Source organism: Tenrec ecaudatus, chromosome 9, assembly GCF_050624435.1.
Source record: "Tenrec ecaudatus isolate mTenEca1 chromosome 9, mTenEca1.hap1, whole genome shotgun sequence".
Taxonomy (NCBI): domain Eukaryota; kingdom Metazoa; phylum Chordata; class Mammalia; order Afrosoricida; family Tenrecidae; genus Tenrec; species Tenrec ecaudatus.
Genome location: NC_134538.1, coordinates 100,740,591 through 100,766,404, shown reverse-complemented (window position 1 = coordinate 100,766,404; position 25,814 = coordinate 100,740,591). Strand labels below are relative to the sequence as shown.

The window sequence follows — 25,814 nt, the reverse complement described above, 5'->3', positions numbered from 1 at the left end:
GGTCTAAGGGGCCACCCCAATTCCAACTACGTGCACACATGCCCCTCCCCCCAGAAGAATTTATTTCAGAGGACGGCACTGAATCTGCAGCACTGGGAGAGAGACATATTGGATTGGAGCACATGCGAGCAGATGAAGGGGGAGGAGAGAGTGGAGCACATCCTGGCCCACCAGGCCTTGAGGACGTTGTTCCCACTCAGAGCAGCCTGAGACACGACGTCCCTCACTGACCCAAAGCCCTACAGGGGACAACTCTGGAGACACAGTGTGGGAATTGCATCCGATCTTATCCCGCCACACCAAGGCAAAACACTAAGGGGTGCAACAGAACAGCAAGGGAACGGAGCAGCGAGGTCCCCAGGGAATGCCGAAGGTAGACTTTGGGGCCAGGACTTGGTGCCCCAACAGACAGGACTGGAAAACACTCCTAAAGGCCAACAAACAGTCCTTGAACTAACTATAAGCTTTTCTTTCTTGTGGGTGTTTTTTTTTTTCTGTCATTGGCTTGTTGTTGTTGTTTTGTTGTATATTTTTGCTTGGTTTTGCTCTATTTTGTTTTTGTGCATGGTATTATCTCCACAGGTCTCTCTAAATAAGATAGGCTGGATGAACCATCTGGAGGAGAAAATAGCAGGACCGACAGTTCCGGGGGGACATGGGAGAAGGGAAGGGTGGGGGTATAGGTAGTAGTGGTGTTAACAAACCCAGGGACAAGGGAACAACAAGTGATCCAAATCAGTGGTGAGGAGGGTGTAGGAGTCTTGGTAGGGTGTGATCAAGGGTAATGTAACCAAGAAGAATTACTGAAACCCAAATGAAGACTGAGCATGATAGTGGGACAAGAGGAAAGTCAAAGGAAATAGAGGAAAGAGCTAGGAGGCAAAGGGAATTATAGAGGTCTAAATATGTAAATATATGAGGATCGGGAAATAGATCTATGTGCATATATTTATAGGTTTAATATTAAGGTAGAAAATGGATATTGGGTCTCCACCCAAGTACTCCCTCAATGCAAGAATACTTTGTTCTATTAAACTGGCATTCACCTTCCTGACACAATCGCTGAAGACAAAGTGGGTGAATCAGCAAATGTGAAGAAAGCTGGTGGTGCCCAGCTATCTAAAGATATGGCATCTGGGGTCTTAAAGGCTTAAAGGTAGACAAGTGGCCATCTAGCTCAGAAGCAACAAAGCCCACATGGAAGAAGCACACCAGCCTGCGTGATCATGAGGTGCCGAAGGGATCAGTTATAAAGCATCAAAGAACAAAATATCATATTGTGTGCTCACCTCCCTGATACGATCGCTGGAGACAAATGGGTATATAAGCAAATGTGGCAAAGAAAGCTGATGGTGCCTGGCTATCAATCGATATAGTGTCTGGGGTCTTAAAGGCTTGATGGTAAACAAGCGTCCATCTAGCTCAGAAGCAACAAAGCCCACATGGAAGAAGCACACCAGCCTGTGAGATCACAGGGTGTCGAAGGGAACAGGTATCAAATCAGGCATCATCAGAACAAAAGATCATCATTGTGAATGAGGTGGGGATTGTGGAGTGGAGACCCAAAGCCCATTTGTAGGCCACTGGACATCCCCTTACAGAAAGGTGTCGGGGAGGAGACGAGCCAGTCAGGGTGCGATGTAGCAACGATGAAACATATAACTTTCCTCTATGTTTTTATATCCTTCCTCCTTCCCCACTATAATGAATCCAATTCTACCTAACAGATCTGGCTAGACCAGAGGATGTACACTGGTACAGGTAGGAACTGGAAACACAGGGAATCCAGGGCCGGTGATCCCTTCAGGACCAGTGATATGAGTGTCGATACTGGGAGGGCAGAGGGAGAGTGGGTTGGAAAGGGGGTACCGAATACATGGTTCTATATATAACCTCCTCTCTGGGGGACAGACAACAGAACAGTGGGTGAAGGGAGACATCAGACAGTGCAAGATATGACAAAAGAATATAAATTATCAAGGGTCTATGAGGGAGGGGGGATGGGGAGGGAGAGGAAAAAATGAGCTGATGCCAGGGGCTTGGGTGGAGAGCGGATCTTTTGAGAATAATGAGGGTATGAATGCACAAATGTGTCTTATATAATTGATGTATGTATGGATTGTGATGAGTTGTATGAGCCCCTAATAAAACCATTTAAAAATAAAGCCTCCAACAAAATGGTCTGACACAGTAGCTGCAGCCATGGACTTGAGCATAAAACAATTGTGAGGATGGTGGAGGACCAAGCAGTGTTTCGTTGTATTGTGCATAAGGTCTGAATCAACTCCATGGCACCTAATGACAGCACACATCAATCTGGAGATAATGAAGAGGTTGGCTTTTCGTAATGTAATTTGAGATCTGAGCATTGTAATCTCCACTTCGGAACTTAAAATTTTTCTTTTTGTTGGTCATGACTTTAGCTACTATTTTTATGTTAACAAATCCCAAATCTCATTTTATTCTTTTCACTGAATATGTTTCTATCTGTATTTTCCATATTTCCAATCGTGCCAATAGTTAGTTCCCTAGTTCCAGTCTGTTTGAAATGGGAGCTTCAATTCTCTTCTCTCACACAAACTGCCCTTTTCTTCCGTATGCTTATGTGTAATGTCACTTTCCTCGTCCCATTCCAGGCTTAGACACTGAGTCATCACTATGACCAAATACATGTTATTTCTGTGTATCCTTTATTTCCAATTCCAACTTCTTGCACCTTAACCCAAACCTTTATTGCTATAATTTTCCTTTCTTTTCTGGATCTCCTGTTCTCTTCAATTACTGTCCCGAGAACTATTTTAAATGTAATCTTCTTAAACATCACTTTGCTCAGAATCCTTGATTACACACTACTATTCGACAATTCCTAGTGTACCACTCTGAAGAATACTTTTCCTGAAACTTCACCTCCCTGAATAATTTGTTTCTACCTTTTCTCTGCACTCTTATTTTCTGTAGCGAATCTACATGGCTCCAATGAAGTTAATCCCTAGGTTGTACTCTTTGTTTGTATTGATTTTTCTTACAGTCTCCCTAGCTGGCTTCCTTCTCATCTTTGTTTCTATTTGTACCCTGCTCATTTGATGATGATGCTCTCAAGCCGACCCCGGATCTTTTAATTCTCATAGACTCTTCCGGAATGTTATATACTGCCTAATGCTGTTTTATGTAGTGTAATCTTATTTCTCAAGAGTAATGCTACCGAATTCATGGGCTATCATCTAATTTAGGGGGTATCCCTCAGAAGAATTTGGTAAATTTGTTATCCAGATTTATATTCTTTTTCCAAAATCAAACAATTCACAATAACACATAGAGAAAACAAGTGAGACATTGTTCAGAATTTAATCTTTTGGCAGTGTGTGTGAAATTTACATATTTATTCGATTGTGGCAGAAATTGGAAGGAAATATGTATATGTGGGAATATATATAAATACACACACATATAATTCTCACTGTCATGAGTGAATGCTGCTTATCACTTTATGAATTTTAACCAGCTCGATGTATTTACATTCACTAGTAGTCTGCTGAAATTGAAGGAAAATGATCAAATTGAGAAAATTAGGTTGCCTTAATCCTTTTAGCTATGAATAATCTTTAAAAGCTAAGTCCTGGAATAATAGAAAAAATTGAAATGTATTACTCCCTGACCCTTTCAGAACAATAAAATCTAGCTCATCAGGCTACCCTCTGGATAGGCAGTCTGTGTAGACAATGAAAAATGAATGCCCTGTCCTTTAATTTTTTAGTTTCATATGAATACATAGAGAAAATAAATTTTAAAAATTTTGTACAGAGAATATGTTACACATACAATGGTCTAAGTGATTTGAGACAATTTTCTGAATAATTGTGGACTAAAACTTTTCTCTGTTATCTAGATTGTCATACGTATACCGAGTATTAATAGGTTTATTGAGGAATAATCGATATATACATATTGCACATATTGAATGCATAAAATTGGATGAGGTTTTCATGTTTATATCCATACAACTGTTACCAGAATCAAGATAATGAACATGTCACCCCCAAAAGTTTCCTTGTGCCCCTTTGTAATTAATTACTCCCCCACTCTCTCACCTGTCTCCCTCCCCTGCAGCAGCTTCTAGTCTGCTTCCTGCAGACGTTGGCTTGCATGTTCTAGAAGTTTACGTGTGTAAATGGAACCTTACAGTATAAGCTGCTTTCATTCAGCTAAAATTCTTTGAGATTCATACATAACCATTGCTTGTCATTGCTGAGAGGTAATATGGACATGCCAAGATTAGTTTATCCAGTTTCCTGTTTGGGGGCCTTTGAGTTGCTTTCAGCGTTTAACTCTTACAAATAAATCTGTTAACTTTTGTGTACAATGCTTGGACATATGTTTTTAGTTTACTTGGGTAAATATCTAGAAACAGAGGAGTTGGGTCATATGTAAGTCATTTACATTTTGTGAGACTGTCAACCTATTGTCCAAAGTATTTGTACTGTTTTACACTCCTGCCAGCAGTAGGCAGTGTTGTAGTTGCTGCCCATCTTTACCAATACTTGATATGGTTAGCCTTTTTAATGTAACTGTGATTGAGGTTTTAATTTATGTTTCCCTTTTGACTAAGGTTTTTGAGTCCAGGTTGTGCTGTGGGGTAAAGTGTTGCATTGCTAAACACAGGTTGGTCTTTTAAACCCACCAGCTGCTCTGTGGGTGAAAGATGGGTCTATATGCTTCCATAAAGATTTACAGTCTTGGGAACCTTATAGGGTCACTATAAGTTGAAATCAACTTGATAATATTGGGTTTGGTTTGGGGGATTGACCAATGGAGGAGACCTGGTGGTGTAGTGGGTTGCTTACACTTTGGGTTGCTAACTGCAGTTCAGCAGTTCAAACCTACCAGCCCTGGTCCTCAGGCAAAAGACCAGGCTTTCTAATCCCTTAAAGATTTACAGCCTCAGAAACCCGCAGGAATGGTTCTATGCCTGTAGCGAACTATATGTTCGAACTAACTACATCAGCGGTTCGCAACCTGTGGGTTGTGACCCCTTTCGGGGCCGAGCGACTCTTTCACAGGGGCCACCATATTCTTAACAGTAGCAAAATTACAGTTATGAAGTGGCAATGAAAATCATTTTATGGTTGGGGGTCACTACAACATGAGGAACTGTGTTAAAGGGTCGCGGCATGAGGAAGGTTGAGAACCTCTGAACTAGATGGCAGTGGGTGGGTAATTGACTAATGTTGTTGAACATCTTTTCATGTGGTTGTTTCCCATCCATCTTCTTAGGTGAAATACCTGTCCAGATCTTTTAACAGCTTGACTGGGAAGAAAAAGAATTCTTTTTATAATTTTGAAGGTACTGTTATATTTTACTTTGTCTTCTCAAGCTGCTCTTTGAAATTTTCAGTTCAGCTCTTTTACTTCATCATTTCTAACTACTGTTCTTTCCTCTTTGTTTCCAACTTCTGCATTTCATTCACCAGTAATTATTAGTGCATCTTGTTTGCATGTTTGGTCAACTTGAGACTGAAGACATTGGTAAAATTCTTCACCACCAGCTTTAGTGGTCGATGCCCAAGTTTGCAATGTAGTTGTATTGACTGGATTTTCTTGTATTCAGATAGATATTATCCTATCACAGAAGCACAGTACTTCAATAAAGGTCTTCAAATGTCCCTTTTGACGATGAGTGCAAGGTCATTCCTCTTGAATCAGTTGTTCCCAGCATAAACCATATGACTACCTGGTTTAAAATGACCAAAGTTTATTTCAGTTTACTAATGTCTAGGATCTGTATCTTTATGCATTTCACATTTCCAACTTTCCTAGATTCTTACTTTTATATTCCTAGTTTCAGTTGCTAGTAATCATTTAAGTTATTGCACTACTCGTCCGTCACTTTGTCTTCCCGTGGTGGCTGTGATGCTGGAAGTGATGTACTAGTACTTTCAAATACCAGCAGGGTCACCCAGAGTGAGCAGGTTTCCAAGGAGCTTCTATCTTAAGAGCAGACTATAAAGAAGGAATAGGCTGTCCACTTCATAGGCATTAGTCACTGACAACTCTGGGTTAGCATACAAAATTGTAGGAGGCACAGTGCTCAAGGCAGACTTTACTATTAAAACCGAACTATTCTTTGTTTTAAAAAAGACGTCCATGGCTATTTTTGTTTAAATTTAAAGGTTATCTCAGGGCAGTAGTTTTTGGGGTTCATATAACCTTTATACATGGGGCCCATGACAATTGGAATTCTGTTCTGGGGTCCGTGACCATTGGAATTCTGTTCTGGGGTCTGTGACAATTGGAATTTTCACTGGAAAAGAAGTCTTTATTGCATCCCACCAGCCGCACCATCCATTATGCACCTTCTTCCTTGGCAATTTGGTCCCCTGAGAGCTTTCTTCTCTTCCATGGTCTGGAAGTGGCCATGGCCAAACTTGGAGGTGCTGTCCATGAACTTGAGGTCAATTTCAAGGACATGGCGCTTTGTCTGCACCAGCAAGGACTTGCACAGAGTGAGCACTCACTTCTTGGTCCCCACCACGCAGCCCTTCAGCATAACAAAGTCATGGGTTACTTCACCAGCGGGGTGATGCTCCTGTCAGAGAGATCGTGGTGGGTGAGGCTTTGTTCTTGATCCGTTTGCTGCCCTTGATGAGGTAGCCCTGGCCAATCATGTAGATCTTCTTGTTGAACACCATGCGGGAATGGTAGCTCTTCTGCCCTGCAGGGACCACCAAGAAGACCGCACAGTCGGGATGCCAGGCCCGGATACAAGCCACCTTGCGCAGCGCTCGGTGGGTCTTTAAGGGCAGCTTCTTGGTGTGCCAGCGGCTGGTGACCCCTTTGTAGCCTTGCCCTTAGTCACCCAGTGACGTCCATCATCTCTTCCTGCCCGAACACCTGGTTCCCCAGCACCTGCTGCTCCAGCTTCTCGCGGGCCCAGATCAGCTGCTCAGCCACGGAGCTCCCGTCTCCTGGATGTGCATCAGGTGCGCCTTCTTCTGGCGCAGGGGGAGCCGGCTCACCCGGGTGTGGGTGATGACGCGGATGAGCGGGCAGGGTCTCTTCAACTGCTGACGTCCTTCCCCGGCTGCCTCTGGCCGTGGTCATCTGGCCGCTTGGTGAAGCCGCCTTCTTCGACTTGAGCCAGTGCTTGTAGAACTGCCGCTCGCACTGGTCGCAAAGACCGCCTGAAGGTCTGACGGAGGCCGCGAGTCATTTCCACGCAGCCTGCGATGCCCACCGCCACCACCAGAGAGGTCTCCTCGATGGTCACTGCCTCCACCACTTCCTTCTTGTTCACCTTGGACCCTGGCCTGTGACCTCGTGCACAGTGTGGGTCCAGCCGGCCCTGAGCCGAGGAAGGCCATAAGGCCGACCTGCTTGGCAGCGTCATCCTCGGGGAAGCTCTTCACCTTCCCGCGGGGCTGGCTGCTGTGCTTCCCAGGCTGGAAGCCCAGAGACGCGTGCTGGGGGCCGAGAACTTCCTTTGCCACATTACGTCCTTGATCCCCGCTGATTTTATCTCTTTTGATTAAAATTACTATCTTATCAACTTTGATCAAAATATTGAATGATGATTACTACCTACCTCTGCAAAGACAGAGTTAATTATGTAGCTTCGAGGTGTTCTGGGACATTGAATAAGGGAGCTCAGGTGGAGGAGTGGTTATGTTGGGCCGCTAACCACAAGATCAGCAGTTTGAAATTACCTGCCGCTCCATGGGTGAAAGGTAAGACTTTCTACTCCTATAAAGGGAGAAACCCGTCTCAGAAACCCACAGGGGCAGCTCTACTTTGCCCTGTAGAGTCGGAATCAACTTGATGGCAATGAGTTTGTTTTTGCTTTGAGGTCAAGACAGTGAATAAGGAAGACTGAAGAAGAATCCATGCCTTTGCATTATGGCGCTGATGAAGAATATCGAAAGTGCCATGAACTGCCAAAAGAACAAACAAGCCTGGCTTGGAAGAAGTATGGCCACAAAGCCCTTAGAGACAAGGAGGACGAGACTTTATGCCACTTTGGTTATGTTTGGATTATTGTGAAGAGAGAGCAGGCCTTGGAGAAGGACGTGAGGGTTGGTAGAGTGGCAGTGAAGAAGAGGAAAACCCTCCCCAAGATGGACTAATACAGTGGCTGCCACCAGGAGCCCCAGCAGATGACTTCCTGTGAGGATGCGCAGGACCGGCAGTGTTCCGCTCTGCTGTGCATAGGATCGCTGAGGGGGAACCGAGTCAGCGGCTGTCGACAGCAGCAGCAGCCCAGAAATGGAGGAGATTAGGGGAGCTTGCATCCACATTTTGCATCTGCTGTAAACTTTCTGTATTCCTCATTTTCAATGCGGCGTCTGCCCATTGGTGTACGTGGTTGCCTAGGTTTGGCATCTCCAGCAAGTAAACATCTAGATTCCTCCTAGGTGGGGGAGGAGCAGTGACTGATGGTATGAAATGGGGAAGCAGATTCAGGATCTTATTACTGCTTCTATTTGTGGTACATATTTCAGAACTGTACCTTAGGGGCGTTTCAAGGCAGCAACCTTTTTGAAGCAGATTTCCAAGCATTCATTGAGTGTGTTTGAACTTCTAACTTCTTGGTTAGTAGTCTAACACTTAAAACCATGTCTACCTGCCAGCCCTATCATTGTTAGACTTTTTCTTACTAAAAAGAGTAGCATTGTTACCATTTCATCTGGATTTGATATTATGTGGTATTTTTGTTTCAGAAATAAACAGCAGCAGCAATAGCAAGAACAGACATGTTTCACTTCTTCAGAAAGCCTCCAGAGCCTAAAAAGCCCCCTGTACCAGAGAAAGAGACAGATGGATTTGTCCTTTTAGGTGAGTCTTTTTAAGAAACAGTATCATAATTACATGAGTTGATTTTTCCTTTCAAAATGACTTGACAGTTATATGACTAATTTTTAAGTTATTTTTTAATTTTAGAATTGCTTTATAAGAGTAAGTCAAAAAGTGTTGCTGCTAGCAGTTCTAGTTTAAACGTTCCTGTAAAATTTATTCCAAATGGCATGTTGAAACGTGGCTGTGAATAGTGAGTGGCGGCAGACGAATTTTCTCAGTTATATACTTGGCTTCAGCTTTTAGGGTGCCTGGCAAAAGGAAGTCCAGTCAAAACAGTTCTGGGGGGATCTGTTTAGGCAGTTAAATTGCAGGCTGAGAGGTCAGTCCAGCAGGTTATGACTACAGTTTTTGGAGATTCCAAAGGGATAATCTTGGTCCGTTTTCTTGGAGGGCTCACGATGATCATAGGCGCTTCTCAGGAGAAAGTTTTCAGGAAGTTGGAAACTGCACTGGTGAGTGTAAAAAGACAAGGAAAATTCCTCTGTTGAATTTCCCCCATCATTACCGTGCTCGTTCATCAAGGGTAGCGAGGGGGGTCCTAAGAGTTTTGTGGGAAACCTAATTCCGTTCACCTTACAGCCTTGGTCTTGCCCCTTCAGCCATCTTGTTGTTCCCACAACTCAACATACAGAAGACATAAGATTTGAGCCCTTTGAGGATGCACAAGCTGCCGATTTGACGTGCTGTAAATTGAAGAGTGCAGAATTCTTTGGGGAAATAGAGAGAGGGAAACAGTACTTTCAGAGGGGAACAGTGCAAAAATATATAGGCCAAATGGAAGCTATGTTAGATAGGCACTCATATCTTGCTTTGACTGTTTACACTAAATTTATAGAATCACTCTTTTTTTCTAACCAATAAAGGATTTTTTTTAACTGCTAAAAAACAAAAATCTTGAAGATCTAGAGAAGATCAAGTTCAGCTGTAGAAACAACTCAAATTGTGCTTCTTAAATTAGCATCTGAAATTTAATTAGCCATCTAGTACATATTTTTGCTTAATTAAATATAAGTGCACTTTAAAATCTAAATGTGTTAAATAATGTTGCCTAAATGTTAATTAGATTATTTTCCATCATGCAACTGCATGTTAATTGTAAACAAGATTTAGTGCCTAAAATTTTTTTTCTACTAAACATAATTCTCTTCCCCAAAGTTCTTCCATGTCACCGTATCTTTTCCCTCAAGAAGAGCTCTTTGTGTAGCTGACCCCCATTCTCTCTCTGGTGGGCTGTGAAGCCCAAACCTGTTCCCAGTGGCACTTACCCTTCCCAGTCCCAGTGGACCTCCCCTTGGGTAATCCCTTCTTGTCCTCTGAGAGGATTGGAAGGTTCATCTTGGGGTGTTTGCTTTCTGGAATGTTTCTCAGGTTGCTGCCTTTCCAAACAATTGTTTCCTACCTCTGACTTCCTTTATTTTGGCCCAGTCAGGTGTCCTCATGCCTCAGCAAATCCTCTGTATGCCCTGGGAAGAGGGGAATAGCTTCATTTGGATTTAAGGGTGACCCTGAATTTTGTCACGCTTTCTTGCCTCTCAGAACCAGGGCTCACTCAAAGCCTCTGACCCCATCCATTTTAGAAGTTTCTTTAACCCATCTTTTTCAGATGTGGTCTCTTAATTCCACTGGGAGTTTTACCTCTGACCTTCCTTTTCTCGGGGAGACTAGAATGGAGTTTTTCTCATGACTAGCCTTTACCATAGCAAATCCCCTATCTTTTTCTACAGCCTAATTCTGGCAGTCCTGTCTGTTTCGTTTCGGAATTGGCCTCCCAAGGCATGGACAGCAGCATCGTTAGGGCGGTCAGAATTCTCTTTCTGAGTCGGGCCTGTTGGTTTGAGGGATAAAGTTGAGGGGCCATGGACACAGCTGCCTTGCTAATCGTTGTCCCTGTGTCAGGATTTTGTGCTTGTTTTCCAAGTCAGGACTAGCTCTGCCAACCCCAAATCTTGGTCTTTGAAGGTCACCAGTGTTGCTTCACTCTCATTTCCTGAGTTAGCTTCACCAACAGAAATGCCTCAGGAGGCTTCTGGTCTCCTGTGAAGTTTCTGTTTCTCTCGGATTTTCACTACTAATTCTTCTGTCAGAAATTTGTTTCAGTGAAGCCTGAGTTTGCAAACTCTTTTCTATATTCTTTATTTTAAAATATCTCTGTGGTCTTGGCACGCGTATGCACCCTTCTGTTGTTCTGTGATCAGCAGTGGACATCCTATTTATTATCAAATAGCCACTTGAACTTTGTGCGTTGTGTGTGTGCACTGGCATTTTGAAAGTACACGTAATTGCTCATGCTTGAACCTCAGAATATTTTGTATATTTTCTTCACCTCTCTCCTTGTGTGTGTGGGCTGATGCAATGCAGCATTTCAGAGTGGTTTTATGGTTTTAACTCTGATGGTGCTCCTTCTGAGATCTCCTCTCATTTTTGGTAGCATGAATTCTTGAGAAGAGTGCCTGCCTCACAGGTAGTACAGAGGGGTACCGTTTCTAGAGTGTTCTGACTCCGTGGGTGAAGCTTATCTGCTGTGTACCTCCTCCAGGAAAGACTCTAGTTTAAACGTGTTGTTTCATCTAGCCTCAGAAGATGCACACACTTCTGAACTTGCTATTTCCTGAGGGAATTTCCAAGACTTAATTATTCTTGTATGCGCTCAGGCAACAGCTGCCGCATCTAATGTGTCTAGGCTCCACCAGTGGATTTTCCCAAAGGCTGACATGCTAGATTTTGAAGTTTTCCCAGGATCATTCTGGACTGAGCGGGGTCAGTACTGTTTCTTGCACCATATGTCTAGCATTTGGCCAGTCTTGGTGAGGAATCCCCTCCATCGTATTCAAGGATGGCGATTTAATATGAAGTGCAGCTGGTGCTACGCCCTCTTCAAAGGATCCACGAGAGGCCCCCACCAATGTCAGCTACGGCAGCCCTGCCTCTTTGCTTCTGCCATCTGCTGATGCTTATTTAAGTTTAGCCTCATTTTCTCCAGGTGCAAAGCTCCGCCCTTTCACTGTTTTTTTGTTGTTTTTTTTTCATGAAAAATCTATGCACACCTTGTGCTGACTGATGGGGCTGCAGCATTGATGTGATCAGTCAGCATGATCCCCTGGCTCTCATTTCCGTTTTGTTTTTTTGTCGCACCTGTCTCTCATCTTTCTCAGAAATACTTTGAGGCACCACCACCCATCAAGTATAGAAGAGAGTGCTGTCTCTGGAGCCAGACAGCTTGGCTTGGGTCTGTTTCGTGGACCTACAACCCATTAGACTTCCCACCGTGGGCATGTTACTTAACCTTGAGGGGTATCAGTTAGCCTACGTATAAAATGAGATGATCAGAACAACCATCTATCTGCAGTGGTAGTATTACAGCCCTGTTTACAGATGAGGGCTTTTCCAAGTTCACCCAGTGAGTGTTTTGCTGATCTGGAATTAGCCAGAGCAATCTGACTTCAAGAGCCTGTCCTCTTCACCATGAAAGTCATTTGTTTTCTTTTTAATGCCCTCTCAGTTTGACTTTAAGATCTTAGTGCTATTTCAGGCTCTTGATATTTTATCTTTTAAATTTGTCCTTTATCCTTTAAAAAATGTTATTTGACCACAGCTGGTTGTTGGATTCTTAAGAAATGATGGGGCTACCCAACCATCATTTACTGAAATCTTTCTTAAAAATCACAATATACTGATATATTTTTTAAACTTGCTGAAAACTGCAATCTCCTTGATCTGAAAAAAAATGGTATACATTGTTTAGTTGGTTTTTTTTTGGAAAGACCTCACATAGTGAAGGACTTAACTGAAAAGACAAGGAAAGGCCCTGACAAATTATTAGGGATGTAATTAATTTTAAAAAAATAAGATACTAGCTTCTTTTTTCCCTTTGGCTGATTTGTTAAAAGTTTTTATTATCATTTGATTCTATACTTATTTCTATCACACATGTATATTTACTTAATTTTTGTCCTCATGTACCAAAAGTGCATTAGATGTAAATAAATATATATAATAGCTTTAACCTTTTGTTTGTTGTATTTACTGAAGGAACCTAATGGTGCAGTGGTTAAGTGCTTGGGTGCACACTAGAATGGTGGTGGTTTGAACTCAGCAGCTGGTGCACCAAGAGAAGCCCTGGCGAACTGGTCCCATAAAGATTTACAGTCTAGAAATGCCATGGAGCCAGTTCCACTCCAATGATCCACAGGGTCACTACTCAACCTGATAGCTCACAGCTACATTGATATTTTTAAATAGCTACAACTAAATAAAAACTTAGAGATATGATTTTATGTGTAACAACAGCTTATCAATACAGACACTAAAGAATTTGCTAGATTTTCACCGTATGTGGCCTTTATAACCTGTTTTAAAAGGTCAGAGTTAATTATGTTGTTCACAGTATAAATTATCAATTTTTTCCCCAGTTGAGAATACTTTTCCCTCCTGAAGCAAGCTTTCCTCCTTAACCGATAAGTTACAGGTCAGAATTATCAGGTGTTGGGACTGAGTTGATAAGTGAACATACATTACAAGCCCTCTTCAGGGTCCAGGCAGAGCTAGGTCTCTTGACAGTAGGAGTATCTGAATAATCTGTGTACAGTTTCCGATGGAATGCTTTTCCTCTTTAAGGTTTCCAAAGTACTTTAGTCTTTGTTAAGACACTGAGTGTGCTGAAAAAGACTAGGGCTAAAGAAAACCCCAAAAGACCTACTAGGAAAGCATCCTTTCCCAACCTATTCACAGAAGAAGGTAAAAAAACAATTCCTTCATTCAGTAATGAAGTTGAAGGAATCTTCCATGGTTCTTAATTTACATGAAAACAAATTGCAGTTTTCGTTTGCATCACTGGGTGGCGATTTTTCTTAGTCTTATTCCTTTGCTTGAAAACCCAGCAAGCATGGTACTATTTGTAATTACCGGGGTTTTCTTCTGTTATGACATGCGTAATTGTACTTTTAAGACATTATCCTTAAGTTGATTACAAATTTACTACTGTAGTGTGCAGCCTCATAGTTATTTTGAATCAGGAAAAAAGACCCCGATTGTCTGGATTTGGCTTATAATTCCTTCCAGAACTAAGAGGAAGGCATGAATTAGCTTATTATTTCATGGCAGAAAGAGGGGGGAAATAAGAACAAAGAAAGAACTATAGGGTATAAAATAAAAAGGGACAATGTTGATTACTGTTATCCTGTGACCATTACCATTGTTGACTAGATGCTGAATATTAATTTGGAGCTGACAATGAAATTGGGCAAGCACTCTTACAGAGATGAAAGGAACGGGGTTAGAGTATAACTAAAGTTAATCGTGTGTTCCGACTCTGCAGGTACTGTTTAAAGTAGGGCATGAGCATGTCTGGTTTCCATTAAGTTAATTATAAAAAATGGTGTAGGATTTGGATTGATTATGTCATGACTCACAGCAACTTGGATTTCATCTTTTAAGTATTGATGTTGAAATTTTTAGTCTCACCTATTTTCTAGTGTAAATAAATAATAATTCACTTATTTTTTAGTATAAATGATAAGTTGCACTTTGAAAAAATCATGGATTGTTTTAAAGGCGGCATTCTACTGAATTTATCATTCTGAAAATCAGTCAAACCATGCATAAACACTTCAAAAAAGCTCTTGTTTTTTTATATTGAATTTATAGGTAATCTTTCCATTTCTGCCGTCTTAAGAGTGGACATAATCAAGACTCCCTTTCCAGGGACTGAGCAACAGCAAAACACTGTTTAAGTCTGCTTAAGGCAGTGGTTCTCAACCTGTGGGTCTCAACCCCTTTGGGGGTCAAATGATCCTTTCACAGGGGTCACCTGATTCATAACAGTAGCAAAATTGCAGTTACGAAGTAGCAACGAAAATAATTGTATGGTTGGGAGTTACCACAACATGAAGAACTGTATTAAAAAGAGTCACGGCATGAGGAAGGTTGAGAACCACTGGCTTAAGACCTCACTTAGGACAACAGCAAGAACTAAATTAGTCTTCAACTTCAGTTTCTTATTTTTACTCCTTGTTCCTACAATAAAAGTGTGCCAAAGCTTAAAAAAAAACAGTGCATTAAAAAAACAATTTCTCCTATTAATATCTTTTTGCCCATGTATTGTGAGGTGAGTTAAAAGAGTTGAATGGAAAACATCAAAGAGCAGCAACAGAAGACAAAAATCTAATGAAATGTGCAAAGCCTGGAGTTAGGAAGCCGGAAGGGAATACCATGCTTAGCATTTCTCAGACTTGGATGAACTAAAGGAAAAAATTCAAGCCTTATGTTTCAATATCGAAAGATTCTATGGGGAAAATAATGATGATGGAAGCATCCAAAAAAATAGTAATGGGAGGAATTCATAGAGTCAGTGTATGCAAAAGAGCTGGTTAATATCCCACCCCTTCCGGAGGTGCACATGATCAAGCGATGGCAGTGAAGGAACAAGTGAAAGCTGTACTGAAGGCATTGGCACAAAACAAGGCTCCAGGGAGCACTGATGAAATACCGTTCGTCTGAGCGTCAGGGGACTAGATTGACTCGTGTGCAATTCGGCCTTTTATCTCCATAACTCCCAGCTTCGAGGTCATCTGTACTTCAGGGGGCAAGGGGTAGAACTGCTGCTGGGCACGATCCCGTGATTCTATTCTGATTAAACTGGGCTGAGTTTTTAAGAGAGAGTGTGTGTGTGTTTCCAGATGATTCTAATGTGCATCCAGGGTTGAGAACTATTGAAATTCACTGTAATTTAGTAATTTTACACCATCAAATAATGTGTTAAAAGGTTTTGAAGAAAACGTCATAAAATATAAAGTTACAGGTTCTTTTACTGTAGCTAAACTATGCACAAGTAGAAAGCAAGTCAAGCCAGAAATTTATGGATGAATATACTTTCATGAAAACAGTAAATTGATTAAAAAAGTAGAAAACTTCCAAATTCTGAAACATGAACGATTCCTAAGAATCATGTGTTTGGAATCTGAAATTTTTCAAATACCAGTTCCCAGGTTGGCTGTCATTTGGTTAATTATACAAATGTGAATTCCTAATGGACTATGAGTCTTATTGACTTCCATCATGTTTAATTTAGATTGACTTTGAGGGAAATTATTTGACAGTTTAATTCTTGTAAACTTTCAAAAGTAATGGCTGGGATCACTTTTAATTTTTAACTGAAACCTCCCGGCCACCATCTTTTTAGTGTAGTTATTTGGCAGCCGTCACCTGGTGTGGAACTCGTCTCTCAGGAGCACTGGTTCTGTTCGGTCTCGCTCTGGGAGAGACATCCCTCGTACCTCGGTCCTTGGCTTCGCGCGAGAAAAATTCATGCCAAGCCTGGTTTGTGATCCAAGTAAGGTTTTTTAAATTTTTGTTTGTTTATTAAACAACAATACTTTTATTGGGGGTCCTTACATCTCTTATCACAATCCATACATTCATCCAGTGTGTCAAGAACATTGGCACATATACTGCAATCATCATTTCCAAAGCATTCTCCTCCCACTTGAGTAAGGTGACCAGATTTTAACATTGGTAAAGTGGGACACCATTGACCAGGGTGGAGGGGAGGTTCTTGATTAAAAATTTGGTCTATGAGGAGCAACAAAAATTTTCATAGAATGCAAAAATAGTATTGTAATATATATTTTTAAATTTCAACATAAGTACAATTTACAAACATAATACATTTAAAAATAAGTATCATTTTATTCTTTGGCATTTTTCTCATTTGAGTGAATTTTTTTAGTAGATTGCTGTCATTGTTTAAAAGGTCATGAAATTTTTCACAAGAATTTGTTAAATTATATTTTCACTCATAAAATGGCTTTCAAAGTCTCAGTACTTAATTGTGATTTTTCTGATGTCCACACTTTATTTACCATAAAAAAAACGTGTTTAGTCGCAGCATTAGTTCCTGCTAAGGACAGTGCGTATTCCACAATTTTTAGTGCATTATTGTATGGAACATGGTTTGTTTCAAAATGATGAAATATTTCTAACCATTTGTTCTCTATTGTGATGCCCAAGATTGAACCTTTTTCTTATCAATATATTTTTAATAATGATACCTCATTAAAAAGATCATTTTCAGAAATATTACTATATGGGAAATTTTGAGTAATATGATTGAATGATTTTTGCATATCATTCCAATTAAGTTCTTGTTTTAATGTAATCCAATGAAAATGTTCAATATCATTGTAATGTACCGTCCACTCTTCTAAATAATCTATGCAGTTACTATAGAACTTTCTAACGTGATTCATGATATGTGCACGATTTATTGCACCTTGTTCTTCTAGCAGGCTTATACTATTATGGATAGTTAACGGAAGAAAAATTATTTTCTAACCACTCTTGACACTGAAATTTAAAATTTTTAACTTCATTTGCTACTTTGATTACTGAAATTTTGTCACCTTCAATAAGTTTTATAGCATTTCAATAAAGAGCTGCTTGATTGTGTACAAACTCTAGCCAAATTTTTGGAGATTCTTTTTCAAAAAACTTCTAAAATTCTAGGACATTTATCCTGTAATAGAAAGTACGATTTCAAAGGACTGTATATTTTCAAAATTCTTTCAACAGCTGGCAAAAGAGCTAACCAGCACGTTTTACTGTATCCAAGTATTTTCTGATATTCGACTTCCGCAGTTTCACAAACTTCTTTAAGCATTTCAATGAGCACAGTGTATACATAGAAATAAGAATATATTTTAATAACAATATTTCCACATCTACGGCAACAAATCAGCAGCTGTTTGAATGGTGTTATGTATTATGTGCGCTGCACAATCAACACCAGTAATGTTTTGATTAAGGTTTTTGTTTAATTTATAAAACATATTATTTGTACCTCTTCTCACTTTTACTCCAAAATTTGCATTCGTGTTTTCTGCACAATATACATTTTGTTTTAAATTGTTTTTTCCCAAAATATTAATAATGGAATTGAAAATTATTTCAGAAGTTTCGTCATCCATAGAAACGAAATCTAAAATTCGAATATTTATTCCAATTTCCGAAACAAAAAAATCTAATAATGGTTGGAAATAACTTTATAACCTATGATTAGATGTGTCAGAATAAATGGATATAAAATTAATATTTCCTAGATTTTTGTTTAATTCTGAAAATGCATATGGTGAAAGCACTTTATACACAATAGCCTCAGATTTTGTTCCAGCACAGGAAAATTTTTGGTTGAATAACTTTTGACAACTTGTGATGTATGTACAATCCATAGAGCTGAAGGAATGATTGTGATTAATAGCATGAAAAGATATGTCCTTCTGCTAATGCTAATTTCTTTTCTTTGTCTCCATAAGTTGTTTTTCCAAAAAAATTGCTGTATTTTGGAGGAAGATGCAGCAGTATTTAAATATCTTTTATGTTTCTGTGTCTCCAAGTGCTTTGAAATATTACTCTTCTCGCCATGCAAAATAGAAAATTCACCATTACATTTCTCACACTTTACCATGTAATCACTTTTGTTTTATTTTAATAAAGGAAATTCACTTCTTAGATCATCGTTGAATTTGCATCCTCTTTTCTTACTCATTATGTTAAAAATCTAAAAAAAATGAAAAATTATATAATAAATGATTATATACATATTGCTTAAAAACACAGCAAGTAGGTACATAATTACATGAGCATATCTTATTGTTAGTTTATAAATTAAATTAATTTGATTGTTATAAAGTAATTATATTTTTTAAACTATTTTAATTTTAATCCTATATTTCTTTCTAAATAATAATAATACTAACTTGTATTCTTTTTTCTCTTGATTTGTGGTAACGTAAGTCCTGTTACTTTCAAGGCTAGTGCTAGACTTTTTGCCGCAGCTATAAAATATAGATATTACGAGTACTGTCTGCTAAATTCAAGAAAATTTATGTATTTATGAAATAAATAAATTACTTACTTAAATTATATGAACAGCTGATTTGTTGACATCACTTGTTTACGTTGCTAATGCCAAAAAATGCCATAGTTCATTAAGTCCAAACATTGGTGGTCGAATTCTAACAACTGATCATCAGTGCGAACTTTGATAAGCAGTTCTCGATAATCTGTTCTCAGTAATTATTTGTTATTATTAGCGTTTAACATTATAAAATTAACAAAAATATAAAACTCATATTCTGGCAAAATAGCCACTGGCAGCCAAAAACCGTATATTCCCTTCCCGTTCTCTCGCCGTTCCCTAGCTTGTCGTGCATTCTTTCCAAAAATCGGGAGTTTTTAAAAATGCTGCGGGACACGGGACAAACTTTAAGAATCGGGACTGTCCTGTCCAAAGCGGACGTCTGGTCTTACACTTAAGGCCCTGATATCAGCTCTGCATTTCTTCCCCCTCCTTCCCCTGCCCACCCTCCCATCAAACCCTTGATAAGTTATAGATTATTATTTTCATATCTTACATCCTCCTCCATCACCTCTCACCCACTTTTCCGTTGTTTGTCCTCTGGGAGGGAGTTCTCAGTTGATTCTTGCGATGATTCTCCCTTTCTCTCCCCACTCCCCCGCCCCTCCCCAGGTGAGTGTTATAAAGGTTAGAAGCAGTTTCAACATAAATGGAACACAAACCAGACAGAATGCGCAGCATGGTTGTGTTGGGTTGTGCAGCTGACCGCTCTGAACTGTGTGTAGGAGCCGCTGGGAGGGAAAGTGCCATAGCCAAATTCTGGATTTTCAGGGACCCACTGGGAGGCCTGGTCAACGGTACTGGTGTACCCCATGGGCTGAATCAAATTCACCTGGCCTATCCAGGTGTACCACCCACCTAGGTGTACCACCTCTTCCTGGCTGGGATCCTGAATGTAAGCCTGCACTCCAAACCCCTATGACTGGCCAGGCTCATCTGATTCTCTGCAGCAATCTCCTGTAGGGGCGCTTCGGCATAGAGAGGGACAACTCCCCCTATCTGTCTATGTAACAGTGCTCCACAGTGTCAGCAGGGGAAACACATTAAGTATGCACACCATAGTAAGTAGATGGATTCTCCTCATAGTTTCTTAAAGGTTCTGCATCTGAGGTTTAACTGAAAGATTATGATGAGTATTTTTATATGTTTTTCTAAAAGTTGAGTATTATTTGATTCTGTTGAGAATGTAAAGACTGAAAATCTCAGTAAAGTGTACACTTTAAGGATTCTTATACTTTTTAACTGGAGAGCACAGATGGTGTGACCTTAACTGCTGACCTCAACCTACCCAGCGGCCCCACGGAAGGACGATCTCTACTTCCATAGAGATTACAGTGGAGAAAACCCTACAAAGAAGTTCTATTCTGTAACACGTGAGATTGTTATAAGTTGGGAAACTTAGATGTTGTCTTTCTCATGATTTTAAAAACAATGCTTATTGAGATCTTAGTAACACTACAATAGTCTTTTCTATGTGTTATTTAATATAATATCTGTTTGGTTTTTTTCCATTGGATCCAACCAGAGTTTATTTTGTTGGAAAGAATTGTTGTTTGAGCCTGGACAAGTATCCATTCCCTTTTAAAAATTGCATTTGCTTTCCTCGTTGTACCATGACAGATTAATGGTGTTACAGAATAATGTTATCCAATAAACTAAGCCAGAGGGATAGCACCTTGTATTGGTATGCGGCAGCCTTTTCTCATTGCAATCAGCATTAAGTGAATATTCTTGGGTCACTATCCCAGGTATTTTGCTGCTTGTTAAGGCTGCTGCATATTACTGGACTTAACACACATCTCCTGAAACAGGTGTGGAGCAGTAATTTAAGAAGCAGCATTGAGAAAAAGTAACGAGTGAATTTGATATGCATTGAGAATTATTGGAATAATTTTAAGAAGTTGTCGAGGGAACAGGCCACTCTAGGTGGTGGCACTGACTGTCAAGAGGTGTGGAGTTAAAAGAATGGAGGGTTTTTAGAGCCAGTAGGAAGTTCTCTTTGGCTGAGTGGAGATGGTGCAGTAAGGACCGATGATCAAAGTGAGCCTGGGAAGGTGAAGGGCCTTGTATGCCATTTTGAGATGTTAGTGTTGAATCCCTTTGGCAGCATGACACCATTGGCCCTTCAAAAGCAGTGAAGTCGTAGTGGGGTTTTTTGGGTCCTTGTGTTTAACCAGAAATGTATTAACCATTTTAAAAATGGAAGTAATTTTTTACAGTTTTGAGATTGAAAATTGTTTTTACTTTAAAAATGGACTGCAGCATCATTCATGAAATATGCAAATATACTTTGATATGATAAGTAAGAAAAAAACAAACCCCACAACAGCAACAACAAAAATGAATCACCTTGACTATACATACCATCAGGCTGCATATTGTTCTAGGACATACTTTTAAGGTCTTTAACTTTTTCCAATTCCTTAAGCGTCAATATAATGTAGAGGTGGAAACTACCGCTAATGTCTATAGTCATTTTTTTCATAACAGCATTTTCATCTTGTTCCCACTGTGCCCATTGTGCAGTTCAGAATAACAGTTCTAAGGAATTGTGATAAATTTTTGACGATGGGATAGAAGAAATGTTGTGTTGTAACTTCTAGCAAATCTTCAGAAACACAGCTGGGGTGTATCTCCCCCCCCCCACCTTCTTGTTTCTTGGAATGTGGATATGATGATTTGGTAGCAGTGTAGTCAGTATTTGCGACCATAAGAATGAGAGCACCTTATGAGGACAGTAGCAGAAGAAGCTGAGAAGTATCTGGGCCCTGGACAACTCTGGAACTGCCTGCCAGCCCTGTGATGCTTCCCCTCTGATTTCCTTTATGTGAGACTCCAACAGGGATAAACCTCCAGGCGGTTTGAGCCATTACACTGCCACATTGGATGAATCAAAACCTTGCTAATATAGGGATTGAACTGGAAGTCTTTCATGTCCTTGCTGTATGATATTTGAGCAAATCACGTATCCTTTCCGCCTGTTTTCTGCACATATGAGATGTTAGTAATATCGTGGTTTCTTGGCTACACTGAGGAGATACAGAAAGAGGACCCTGTACACAGACTGCTTTATTGAGTAAAATCAGTACAAAGAAGTTTTAATTCACTTGCTAATTTTCATCAGTTTGGCAGAGGTTCTGTGAAATTCTCAGGAAAGAATGTTGTCCTTAATGATATATGCTGCAGGCAAAGTAAAGGGTAAGCGCCCCCCCCCCCCCCAGGGCCACTTGGAGGCCAAGCTTGACCTAAGACTGGAAGGCCGCCCTGTGCTTGTATCACCCAAACCACACCCTTGCCGTCGAGTTTATTCTGACTCCCGGTGACCGTGGGACTGAACAGAACTGCCCCATAGAGTTTGCAAGGCAGAGATCCTTGTGAAAGGTGACAGGGACAGTGCCTTGGTGGGTTCACATTACCAGTCTTTTGGTTAGCAGCTGAGCACTTAACCAATGCACCATCAGGGACTCCTTAGGAAGACCGTTAGCACCCACTGAAAGCCGAAGTGTTTAAAGTTAAGCTGTACTAGTGGAATGTTACTAAAGAATTGAGAGTTATTGCTCTACCCCGTTTCTCAGTTGAATTTGAAGCTTATTAATTTCCTGCAATTTTCATGAAAATGCTATGTACCTTGTGGTATATTTCTAATGGTAAGTTTGAAGTATACTAAGGGCTTATATTCTAGTCCCAGTGACTTAAAAGAGTCATTGTTTTGGCATTTTCCAATATTCTAAGTCCATCAGCTCAGCTCGAAACTTATGGAACTACTTATTTTTATTTCTGGCACCCATTATTTCCTGAGGCACCAGCTGAAACTATGCTTGGCAGCACCGAAGGAAAATTGCAACCCTTAAAATAGTTTGTTGATGGATTGCTTGAAGGAGTTTTGATAACTGATAACCAGCAATTAGTTGTCTCTCTTAGGAGTTCTTAGCTCGTGATGAGTTTAGAGGACTGGGTGGAAGGGTATAAAAATCTCTTCATATTATATGTAACATTTGGTTACATCTTATTCTGGATGGAAGAGTCTCTACATTCTAGAGTTTGCATTGGCTTACTAGCTACTTGGGTTTGGGTTAGCAAATTGGGCTAGTATCATAGAGTTTAAAATCTTTGATGTACAAGGTGGAGTGGCCATTTATCAGAAGTGGCATAGGTCTCTTTGGCCATTCTTACTAGTTTTGCATCAGAGAATGGAATGACGTTTGAGCAGCCGAATAAAAATTCTTGTTGTTGGGTACTGCTGAGTTGGTTTTGAGTCACAGGTAAATAGAACAGCCTCATAGGGATTTCCTAACTATACTCTTTGCAGAAGCAGATCACCAGGTCTGTCTGCCGCAATCCTGCTGAGTGGGTTTCAGCCACCAAACTTGCAGTTAGCAACTGAGCCCTTAACTGTTTACACCAAAGGACAATGGAGAAGTGCAAATCCCAAACTGCAATTGGGAACTTTTTTTTACCTTGTTTTGTATATGAAAAAGAAGGCTTAGTTATTACAATTAGTCCTGGGGTTCTTGCTCATGGTTTGCTTGTGCACTTCCCTCTCAGTACTCTAATCCAGAGTGCTTGCTGTCTGCTCCCAGGGCTGTCCCCTTGTGCTCAGTGCTGGGTTGCTTCGTTTGTGTGCCCTGCTCAGCCTTCAGACCCCAGGCAAAATTCTCTGGCTCTAGGCCAGTGGTTTTCAGCCTTCCTTGTGCCGTGACCCTTTAATACAGTTCCTCATGTTGTGGTGAGCCCCCAACCATAAAATAATTTTCGTTGCTACTGAAGGATCCGTAGGCAGATAGATAGATAGCACTTCTGCTGGTAGCTGTTTTATTTAGATGAAATACCTAATGGAATTGCCTTCTTTATTGCTCTTTGCTTATGAGAGTGACACTGAAGCAGAGGTAAGACAGGTAAGATGCAAACCCCCTTTGATAACATGTGGCATGCATTTTACAATATTTCTAGGGGATTCTGGCACCAGGCGAGACCGTGTCATGAACAACCATATTAATTGGTAATCAGTTTAAGATATGAACATATTTGGTTACTTCTATGGGTTGGAATGGACTTGATGGTAGCACTGTCTCAAACTCACTGTCAAGTCCATTCTGATTCATACTGATCCCATGGGACAGAGTAGAAATGCCCCTCTGAGCACCCCAGTGCTTAACTCACTGTGCTACCAGGAGTTTAGATCTATTGTGTTTTAATGGAACCTGGGCAGCACAATTGGCTCGTGATCGTATGTTAACAGAAATTCAGACCCACACAGTGGCTTCATAGAGAAAAAACAGCCAAGAAAAACCCGTGAGGCAGTTCTCCTGGGGAACTTGTGAGTCTGCTATGAGCCAGGGGCCCACTGGATGGCAGCGAACAACCACAACACGCTGTTTAGGTGCCTTTGAGTAGTCTGACTCATAGCAACCCTTTGCACAACAGAACTCGGAATGGCTTGGTCTGGTGCCATCCTCACGAAGTCTTCTGTATGTTGAGGCTACTGTGTCAATCATCTGCTGGAGAGTCTTCCCTGTCTTCACTGACCTACTTACTAAGCGTGACGCCCTTTCAAGGAAGGAGTCTCTCCTGATAACACATCCAAAGTATGTGGGACGAAGCCTTGCCACCCTCGCTCCCATTGAGCATTCTCTACTGCTTTCAACACACATTTGTTTGTTTTAAGAAATTGGTTGGTGGTTTGGGACTGATATGGAACACATTGCATTTTTTTTCCCATTGAAAGTAAAGGGAAATTTCCTCCCTGGGATCATTTTCCCAAACAGCATCTGATATTCAGGAATAGATTACTAACGATGTTGTGTGCCTTTTCAAAAAAATGCTGTTTGATATATAAAATTGTAACCCTTTATTTAAACATAAAAATTTGGCAAAACAATCAAATATGTGTATGTATATTTTTAGTGCATTATTTCTAAAGTTCTGGCGCTTTAAAAAATTTAAAACCAAACATGCATATATTATGTTTTCCCTTGAATCATGCATTAACTATGCTCAGCATATCAAATTTTAAAGAAGATATTTTAAAGTCAGTAATAAAGATTTTATGTATCTAACTATCAAATGGTTTAGTTTTTATATTATAAATTGAGGTATAATTTATAGCACTTTGCTACTAAAAGGTGGGGAGCATGCTTTTGAGGGTTGGAAGGAAATTTTAGGATTAATTCTAATAGCATTATTTATAAATATTTCTGCCAGTTATGTATTCAGAGTGTTTTAAAGTATATATGGTAAATTCCTTTGTTTGTTAGAGAGAGGGAGGTAAGTATCAGGTACCCCAAAACCAAACTGTACCCGTTGATTCAATTCCTGCTCATAGCAACCTCATAGAACTGAGAATTATCCTATACAGTTTCTTTTTTAAAAAATCATTTTATTGGGGGATTATTCAGCTCTTATCAAAATCCATCCATCCATCCATCCATTGTGTGAAGCACATGTATACATTTGTTGCCATCATCATTCTCAAAACATTTTCTTTTTACTTGAGACCTTGGTATCAGCTCCTCGTGTTTTCCCCTCCCTCTCCGACCGCTGTACAGTTTCTAATACTGATCTTTACAGAAGCAGACTGTCACATCTCTCTCCTGAGGGCCAGCGGGTGGTTTCCAACCTGCAATCTTCCAGCTAGCAACCAAGTGCTAACCCCAATACCATCCTCCCCACCCCCAACCCCCGCAAAAAAAACCCCATTGCCACCCGCTTGCTTCCAACTCCAGGTTTCTGAGGCTGTGAACCTGTAGGGGAGCAGGCAGCCTTATCTTCCTCTCTCAGAGTGGCTAGTGTATTTTAACTACTGACCTTGCCAGTGGCAACCCAGTGCCTGATCCCGAGTGCCACCAGGGCTCCCAAATAGCAAGTAAAAGTTAGCTTACACCAAAAATTCAATTAAAGTGTGAGTGAATCACAATAAAAGCATTTCCTTCAGAGTGAAATATAAATGCCTTTGCAGCCTGTGGGCATGTATTTATTGCTAAAGTTGAGTTAAATTTACCCTTCAGAAATTCAATGTTAATTTATACCTGTTATGAAAATATGCTAATATAGCCAAATA

General features: G+C 40.3%; 1 protein-coding gene and 1 pseudogene across 3 annotated transcripts in view; one reads left to right on the top strand and one right to left on the bottom strand.

Moving 5' to 3' along the window:
- Window positions 1-25,814, top strand: part of UMAD1 (UBAP1-MVB12-associated (UMA) domain containing 1) — a 209,438-nt gene that overhangs the window by 14,160 nt on the left and 169,464 nt on the right. For 2 of the 3 annotated variants that reach the window (XM_075558364.1, XM_075558366.1), the window contains exons 2-3: window positions 5,272-5,341; window positions 8,712-8,826. In XM_075558364.1, the coding sequence (XP_075414479.1) occupies window positions 8,745-8,826 (82 nt within the window). In that variant the 5' untranslated portion in view covers window positions 5,272-5,341; window positions 8,712-8,744. The remainder of the gene's footprint in view (window positions 1-5,271; window positions 5,342-8,711; window positions 8,827-25,814) is intronic. The other variant, XM_075558365.1, reaches the window with a different exon arrangement.
- Window positions 6,314-8,288, bottom strand: LOC142456063 (large ribosomal subunit protein uL3 pseudogene; annotated as a pseudogene).